The sequence below is a fragment of the Odontesthes bonariensis genome, chromosome 1 (assembly GCF_027942865.1).
Source record: "Odontesthes bonariensis isolate fOdoBon6 chromosome 1, fOdoBon6.hap1, whole genome shotgun sequence".
Classification (NCBI taxonomy): Eukaryota; Metazoa; Chordata; class Actinopteri; order Atheriniformes; family Atherinopsidae; genus Odontesthes; species Odontesthes bonariensis.
The window spans coordinates 43807403-43817102 of record NC_134506.1 but is presented as its reverse complement, the minus strand read 5'-3'; the positions used below and the strand labels follow the sequence as shown (position 1 = coordinate 43817102).

Here is a 9700-nt window from a genome sequence, read left to right as displayed (position 1 = left end):
TCACACTGACGGCAGTGAGCCGCTGAAAACGTCATCAACACTGAATACCGGCAGCACACTTCCGCTGGACCTTTCAGAATAAAAGCACAACCGGAAAAAGGTGGAACAATCCGTCCCTTCATCTGAAAAATGGGTTGACATGGCCACCCATTAACATTCTGAGTGGTGATCTATAGGTGGTGATCTATAGGTGGGGATCTATAAGTGGGGATCTACAGGTGGTGATCTATAGGTGGTGATCTATAGGTGGGAATCTATAGGTGGGGATCTATGGGTGGGGATCTATAGGTGGGGATCTATGGGTGGGGATCTATAAGTGGGAATCTATATGTGGGATCTATAGGTGGGGATCTATAAGTGGGATCTATAGGTGGGGATCTATAAGTGGGATCTATAGGTGGGAATCTATAGGTGGGATCTATAAGTGGGGATCTATAGGTGGGGATCTATAAGTGGGATCTATAGGTGGGGATCTATAAGTGGGATCTATAGGTGGGGATCTATAAGTGGGATCTATAGGTGGGATCTATAGGTGGGAATCTATAGGTGGGATCTATAGGTGGGATCTATAGGTGGGGATCTATAAGTGGGATCTATAGGTGGGAATCTATAGGTGGGATCTATAGGTGGGATCTATAGGTGGGAATCTATAGGTGGGATCTATAGGTGGGATCTATAGGTGGGGATCTATAAGTGGGATCTATAGGTGGGAATCTATAGGTGGGATCTATAAGTGGGGATCTATAGGTGGGGATCTATAGGTGGGATCTATAGGTGGGAATCTATAGGTGGGATCTATAAGTGGGGATCTATAGGTGGGGATCTATAGGTGGGAATCTATAGGTGGGATCTATAGGTGGGGATCTATAGGTGGGATCTATAAGTGGGGATCTATAGGTGGGAATCTATAGGTGGGATCTATAGGTGGGGATCTATAGGTGGGATCTATAAGTGGGGATCTATAGGTGGGGATCTATAGGTGGGAATCTATAGGTGGGATCTATAGGTGGGATCTATAGGTGGGATCTATAGGTGGGATTTACAGGTGGTGATCTACAGGTGGTGCTCTATAGGTGGGGATCTATAGGTGGGGATCTACAGGTGGGATCTATAGGTGGGGATCTATAGGTGGGATCTATAAGTGGGGATCTATAGGTGGGGATCTATAGGTGGGAATCTATAGGTGGGATCTATAGGTGGGATCTATAGGTGGGATTTACAGGTGGTGATCTACAGGTGGTGCTCTATAGGTGGGGATCTATAGGTGGGGATCTACAGGTGGGATCTATAGGTGGGGATCTATAGGTGGGATCTATAAGTGGGGATCTATAGGTGGGAATCTATAGGTGGGATCTATAGGTGGGGATCTATAGGTGGGATCTATAAGTGGGGATCTATAGGTGGGGATCTATAGGTGGGGATCTATAGGTGGGGATCTATAGGTGGGATCTATAGGTGGGATTTACAGGTGGTGATCTACAGGTGGTGCTCTATAGGTGGGGATCTATAGGTGGGGATCTACAGGTGGTGATCTATAGGTGGTGATCTATAGGTGGTGATCTATAGGTGGGATTTACAGGTGGGGATCTATGGGTGGTGATTTACAGATTGTGCTCTATAGGTGGTGATCTATTGGTAGTTATCTATAGGTGGTGCTCTATGGGTGGTGATCTATAGGTGGGATCTATAAGTGGGGATCTACAGGTGGTGATTCTATTGCCAGTTTGGAAGCCAGTTGGAAACACGGATGAGTGAACCTCTTCTTGACAAACAGGAAACAACCGAGAGAAGGCTGATTGGAACAGGAGCAAACATGATCTAATGGATCACCAGGCTGAAGATCCAGACAACCTGGTGGAAACCGGGTGCTCGTGCTGATGCTTCGGAGGGAGCTCGGAGTCGCTGCTCCTCCACAGAGGAAGCAGTCAGCTGAGCGGGTTCATCTTTTCAAATTATACCAACGTTAGAGGCATGGTTGGTCATCCTGGAGAGCTGGTAATGGAAAATGAAACTGTTTTTCTTTTTGGATGTACTTTATCTTATCGTTGTTCTTATTAGTTTATACAGACCTTTGATATGGGTTTGTTACTTCCCACACATACTGGAGTAATTCTGATTCTACTGAGAGAATAAATAGAATAAAGAGGTTAACATCCACACAGAACATTCAGCTTGGACTCATGTTGAAAGAGAACAGAAAAAGTAAAGGAGCTCATGTTTTACTCTGGATTTAAACTCTGGATACACTCATCAGTGACCAACAGAATGGTCCTCGCTGGTTTCATCGAGTACATTTTCACATCTCTCGCCTCAAACTGGTGTTTTTGTGAAGAAGTCATGATTCCACCCACAGCTGAGTGTAACTGCAGAGAAGCATCATCCTGCGGGTGATGAACTGTGAGCGTTACACTCCTGTTCCCTCTGCTGACAGCACAGCTCCATCTGGCAGAGCCCGTCCAGGTCACCGGGGAGCTGAAGCCAACCACAAACACTGAAGAAGGCGGCTGAAACCTCCGCCCGAGGCCTGCTCCGTGGGCGGTCCGACTCGTGTCCACGGCTGTTCTTTTCTGCAGCAAACACTGACGATTAAAGCAGGCTGCAGAGGCCGGTTTCTGAATAATGCAGCAGGCTTCCCGTCCTGGTGGAGGCTGAGAAAGCTGTTCACAGCTGGGATGGAACATGGAACATCACTGGGATCCTGCCCAGCTTTCAGCTTTGGTGGAAATACCCCAGATGTGCTGTGTTCTTACAGCTCTGTAAGAACACAGCACATTATCCTGGTAGAGCTCTGAGGTCAGCAGATCAGTTTCTGCTGGAAGTGCCCAGGTCAGAATACAAACCCTGGGGTGAGCGAGCCTTTTCCCAAAGCTGCCCCCAGGCTCTGGAATAAGCCCCCCGTCCAGCTGCGTCTTATTTCTGACCAGGGCCTCTTCACATCTAAAAACCTTCTTATTTAGGATGGCTTTAATACCCAGTAATATGATGACACTTTTATCTTATTCGATTTTGTTGTATTTTATTGCTTTCACTGTTCTTTTATAGTTTTTACTTCTTCTTCTCTTTATTTATAACCTGCTGTAAAGCACTGTGGTACACCGTAAGGATTAGATTAGATGTACTTTATTTATCCCACAAAGGGGAAATTCACTTGTCACAGCAGCAACAACAGACATGAAACAAGAAATTAAAAAAAGAATAAAAATAGAGAGAAACAAAAGCAAGTACTAAAAAGTGAAGTGACCAAAAAGTAAAGTGACCTAGTATAAATAATATTGCACATTGTGAAGTTGAAATGAATAAAATATAAATGATACGGGTAAAGAAAAATCTCTGTATGATCATCATGGGAAAGGCAACAACATGATCAGTGTGTGCACGTGTTAAAGTCTGACAGCAGCCGGGATGAAGGCCCTGCGGAACCTCTGCTTCCTGCACTGTGGGTGTAACAGTCAGCTCAGCTAACATCCTCCTCTCACCCACATCCTCAATGGAGTCCAGGACAGAGCTCGCTCTCCTGATCATGGTCTGTGATTGTCTGTAGAAATAAAGTACATTTACGTTTACACGTTGTCTGCTGAGTTCACCGGAGTTACCTGCTGACGCTGTGTGTGACATCATCAGCTGAGTTGTTGTTGTTGACGACATAAAAGTCCTGAAAACATCCAGGTGTGATGTTTTTTTTTCCCTTGTCCTGTCCAGCATTATGGCAGCAGAATTGTAATCTGAATACCGTTTATGCTAAACACATTTGCTATGCCAAGGGAAGCTTTATGAATGTAAAGCTCCCATTGACGCCCATCAACTCCTCATTTTTATTTATTTATTTTTGTTACAATATTTAACATGATGTGATAATAGTGCCGAACCGGAGCGGGGGACAGAGAGAGAGGGAAAGCAAAGAAGAGAAAAAAAGAACAGAAACATGAAGAGACAACCAGCTGCTACACCTGTAAAAACAAAACTGAAGACGATTCACGGCTTTTGTGGGGAATCCAGCCTCAGAAGCACCAGGAGCACCTGTAAGCAGACAAGCAGAGAACAAACACACAAACAAACATCCAGGTGTGATATTTAAATCTGTTTCTGTCACCCGGCCCGGCAGAATGATGCAAAATGTGTTTTTATATCTTTTATAACTTTTCTCCTTCGGGCTGCTTCCGCCTGAGCCAGAGCTTCAACGGTTCCCCGCTGAGTGGCATCCTCCTTCACCTGTATTTGACTCCAAACTGTTGATGGGCGGTCGCCCCATACGATATCATCACTGGTGGGAGAGGAATTCGTACGTTGGGAGATATTTTGGGAGATGTGGGTTCGCACTCCTTTCCAGATTTGGTATTCTTCCTTTTTTTTTATGTGTTTTGGGAGCTTGCTGAGTTCGTCTCCTCTCCATTAGACAAAGAGGTCCAGTCTCCGAACTATATTGGTTTCTTTCCGACCCCTGGCAGTGGAAATTTCATGGGGGGCCGATGTCCCACATCTTAAAGGGACAGTTCGCCTCTTCTGACATGAAGCTGTATGACATCCCATATCAGCAACATCATTTATGAACATCTTCTTAACAGACCCCACCTGCTGCAGGTGGAGAAGCGTCCACGGTGAGGTCTCCCTGTGCAGCAGCAGCGCCCCCTGCTGGTCGGAGCTGCTTTGTGTTGCTGCTGTTTGGATTTCTCTGATCACCTGTGCAGCTTCAGCTTCTACAGTTACAGAGAAAATAGGGCCAAGAGATTGTGAGCTCTGACTTTTTCCTGGAGAACCATTTTGTGATGCAAATGTATTACTCTGTTGAACGCATCTTGTTTTGAGAAGCAAAACGCTTTATTTTTTAAACCCCAGCCAACTAGCCGGACTACCTTCATCAACACCAAAACGAGGCTGGAACTCTGCTCACAGGACGCAGCAGGGGGTAAGAAGATGTTCAGAAATGATGTTGCTGATATGGGATGTTACACAGCTTCATGTCAAAAGAGGCGAACTGTCCCTTTAAAGAAAGGACAGAAAGCTCGTCTGAGAGGGTTCAGGCTGTGCTGGAGGAGAAAGCAGCTCAGAGCAGATATTCACTTTAAAGCTGCTCAGAACTGAACTAACTCTGCTTCTGACTCAGATTCTGGGTTTATGTTCATGTTGGAACATGTTTCAGTGAATCTCTGCAGCTGTTACCATGGAAACATCTGCAGATATTCACTTTAAAGCTGCTCAGAACTGAACTAACTCTGGTTCTAACTCAGATTCTGGGTTTATGTTCATGTTGGAACATGTTTCAGTGAATCTCTGCAGCTGTTACCATGGAAACATCTGCAGATATTCACTTTAAAGCTGCTCAGAACTGAACTAACTCTGGTTCTAACTCAGATTCTGGGTTTATGTTCATGTTGGAACATGTTTCAGTGAATCTCTGCAGCTGTTACCATGGAAACATCTGCAGATATTCACTTTAAAGCTGCTCAGAGCTGAACTAACTCTGCTTCTGCCTCAGATTCTGGGTTTATGTTCATGTTGGAACATGTTTCAGTGAATCTCTGCAGCTGTTTCCTGTTTTCATATAAAACATAAAGAAATGAAGCTGATCAGGAGTTTTTAACTTCACTTTTTAGTAAAAAATAAACACATCAAAGCTGTTCATATGAAAATAAACTCTTAACTTTAACTACGGAACAAATCTCTCGATCTAAAGTATAATTGGTTCCATCAGGTCTCCTCCCATTTAAAGAAGAAAAGTATTTGTTCTTACCTTCTCATTCGAGCAGCTTTAATAAGGAAAAGTGTAATTTCTCATCAACAACGCTTGAATGCTTTGAATAAATGTTCAACTCTTTGCACATTTTTTCCCTTTTTGCTCTGATTCTGCCCTGTTCAGCCGTGTTTTCCTGCATTTATTCTTGCTTCTCTTCTGGGATCACTCCTTTTTTAAAAATCCTGATCATTGATGCTGCAGAAATAATAAGATTTTAGGAGCTTTTATAATTGGAACGTGTCCAAAGTTACTCTGTTGAACGCATATTGTTTTGAGAAGCAAAACGCTTTATTTTTTAAACCCCAGCCAACTAGCCGGACTACCTTCATCAACACCAAAACGAGGCTGGAACTCTGCTCACAGGACGCAGCAGGGGGTAAGAAGATGTTCAGAAATGATGTTGCTGATATGGGATGTCATACAGCTTCATGTCAAAAGAGGCGAACTGTCCCTTTAAAGGCCATTTTCTTTACACTATACGTTCTTAACTGTTCAGTTAATTAATTATTAATCATTTATTTATTAATTATCAAGGTTTCAGAGGGAGCAGGTTTTAGTTTGTTCATAGTTAATTAAGTTGTGTTGTGCAATATTTGCTCATGCGGTTACGCAAGGTACATCAACACGCATTGTACTTAAAGAATCCTCAATAAATATATTTAAAATTAATATATGTTTTGCATTTTTGTAGTGGGAAAATCTTTGTGACTTGGTCATTTTACAAGTAGCCGGTTTCTTCTCTCCACAGTCGCGTCGTGCTCGCTCAGGACGGGGGATCAGATCAGAGAGAAGTTTCCTTGGTTTCCTTAAGTAGCAAACCTTTTTTATTTGGCTCCGAATGAATTGGAATTGATCTGAAGCTGAATTAAGAGATAAGCGCTCATCAGAGGGAACAGAAAAGAAAACGAAAGTGGAGATTTAATCAGTTTATTGTCAAAATGAAACAGAATAAATGTTGTGAGTACACACCGATGACTTCAGCGAGCTACAGAAGCAGAAGTCCATCTGGATCAACAGACGTAACCATGGTGAGATTAAAGGAAAGTCTTCCATAGAGACTGCACACAAACAGAAAACAGGATAAAAAACACAAGCTAAAAATCCTACAGATGCATCTCTCCCAAAAATATCCTTTTATCTCGCTTTAAAATAATCTGTTGCCTTAGTTAAGCAATTAAAGGCGGTTAAAAGAGAGCCATCACTCCTCGAACTGTCGGGTTAACCTGGGCTGGAGAGCTAAAATAAAGTCTGGTGTGATGAACGAGTACCTTTAGAACCTCTTTTTTTCCAGACCTAAATCCTGACAGGAAGAAGAAATCAACGAGAAAAAGACGAAGACTTTCAGCTGCTGAAGAAAACAAGCGCTGAAATATTTGCTGGAATCAAATTCATACAAATAATCACTAAAAATTATATACAAATGACTAAAAACATTTCACAACAACTTCTTTCAGAGCACTTCTGTATAAAAAAAAGAAAAAGCAAAAACATCCATCGGCCGGACTTTCCAGTTCTCTCTCTGAGCTTCTCAAACGTTTATTTACGTCCTCACAAGCAACTTAAGTTCAGATTTTAAAGGGAAACTAAAAGCATGCAAGCATGATCTGAAATCAGGAATGATATGAAATCAGATCTTACATCAGAGCTGATCTTACATCAGAGCTGATCTGAAATCAACTGATCTGAAATCAGAGCTGATCTGACATCAGAGCTGATCTGAAATCAGACTGATCTGAAATCAGACTGATCTTACAGAGCTGATCTTACACCAGAGCTGATCTTACAGAGCTGATCTGAAATCAGAGCTGATCTGACATCAGAACTGATCTGAAATCAGGCTGATCTTACATCAGGCTGATCTTACATCAGAGCTGATCTTACAGAGCTGATCTGAAATCAGAGCTGATCTGAAATCAGAGCTGATCTGACATTAGGCTGATCTGAAATCAAGTGATCTGAAATCAGGCTGATCTTACATCAGAGCTGATATGAAATCAACTGATCTTACATCAGAGCTGATCTGAAATCAGAGCTGATCTGAAATCAGAGCTGATCTGAAATCAGAGCTGATCTGACATTAGGCTGATCTGAAATCAACTGATCTGAAATCAAGTGATCTGAAATCAGGCTGATCTTACATCAGAGCTGATCTGAAATCAACTGATCTGAAATCAGGTCTGAAATCAGACTGATCTTACAGAGCTGATCTGAAATCAGAGCTGATCTGAAATCAGGGACCACTTACTCCAAATTAACTTTCAGATGATCCAAAAACTAAAACATTTCTAAAGTGCTTAAAGGAAACTGAACCAAAAACAAAAAGAAGAAAAATCCAATAAATCCCAAAGAAAAACAAACATTATTTTACATTTTGTCATAATTTCACCAAACAGAGGCCAGAAAATGTATTTGAACCCTTTAAATCTGAGTTTCCTCAGTTTAATGAGGCTGAACCTCAGTACTTTGGCACTTTGGTGTATTCCTCCTTGTGGATGTTCCTGCACAGGCAGACGGACAGAATCATCCCCAGAAGCTGCAAAACACATCAAACACCAGGAAAACTCTCATTATTATGTCCCAAACACAGGAATTCTACTCAAATCAAACCAAAATATGAAGATATGCTAAACTAATTTAACAGAATGTGAGAAATATATTTTTCTGCTTTCATTAAGTTTGTATTGATGTTGCAATTTATTTACTTTTTTATTCACTCAGTTAAACTGGAAAATATCTAATTTCTTTCTTTGTTTATCTTATTTCTGTATCGATTTAGTATCTCCAAATTATTCTTTTCTTTTTCTCCATTTTGATTTCACCTAAAATTTCTTAAATCCTAATTATTTTTATCATTTAGTCAGATATATTCACTTCTGTTATTTCGCGCTTTGCATTTATTTCCACTATTTATTTTGTCTCCACTTTTACATTCCTGTATGCAATAAAAATACACATATATATATATATATATATACACACACATAAATACACACATATATATATATAAATAAATACACATATAAAAATATATATATAAAAATATAAATAAGAATATATATGTATATATATACATAAAAATATATATATATATAAATATAAATAAATATATATATATATATATATATATATATAAATATATATATACATATCTATTTATACACACCTCATAACTGTCTTTATACTGGTTTAAAAAGTCTTTGTAAAAACTATAAACGCTGCAGCAGATCTCTTCATCAGATTAAAAACAGTGGCCTAAAGTGTTGGATTATTCGTTTCGTGGTGCTTTCTCTTCGTCTATTAATGATGATAAATAACTGTGTTAAATACGTGGGCTCCTGTTCGGAACCTTCTTAACTCATTTCATGATCTTTCTCCTTTTAAACACCTTAATCTTCCATTAACCGCCTTTTCTGTTGCGTTTCCCGGAGAAAAACGCTGACGCAGCTCTCTTCTTTCTTCTCTGTTGGAATGAACAGAAGTTTCATGAATGACCCGATAACGTACCTCGATAAACGCCACTCCGAGGCAGATCCCGAGGACGACCCCGACGTTGGTGATGAGCCATTCCTCTGCGCTGGCCGCACATCCCTGATCAGAGCAAAGGTGGATTAATCCCTGAGGAATGAACAGATCTGGCAACCCAAACGGGCGAGGTGAGCGGCTTTATTACCGTGTCGTAGACGGGCCAGTCGGGCGTCTGGGCCTCGCAGAACCCGCTCCCGGAGAAGTTCCCGGAGGCCAGCGAGGCGTTCTGGCAGGAGCAGGGGAACAGCATCTGGGAGCTGTTGCTGATGACCTGGTTACCGCTCCAGTCCTGCCGGCCCGTCCAGCCACAGCACTCCATCTGCAGAGCCACAGCTTCAGTTCAGCTTCAGTTCCCAGGTCGGGTTCTCACTTCTCAGTGTTTTACATGTTCAAAACAACGACCCTGACAGTTTTATATTGTGTCACATATTCAGATGTATTTAT

At 41.6% G+C, this 9700-nt stretch overlaps 1 protein-coding gene across 2 annotated transcripts in view; it reads right to left on the bottom strand.

Moving 5' to 3' along the window:
- Positions 1-6644: 6644 nt before the first annotated feature.
- LOC142382236 (CD82 antigen-like) overlaps positions 6645-9700 on the bottom strand; it is a 37213-nt gene continuing 34157 nt past the window's right edge. For both annotated transcript variants that reach the window (XM_075467883.1, XM_075467873.1), the window contains exons 7-9: positions 9402-9575; positions 9236-9319; positions 6645-8264 (exon numbers count right to left, since the gene is read on the bottom strand). In XM_075467883.1, the coding sequence (XP_075323998.1) occupies positions 8187-8264; positions 9236-9319; positions 9402-9575 (336 nt within the window). In that variant the 3' untranslated portion in view covers positions 6645-8186. The remainder of the gene's footprint in view (positions 8265-9235; positions 9320-9401; positions 9576-9700) is intronic.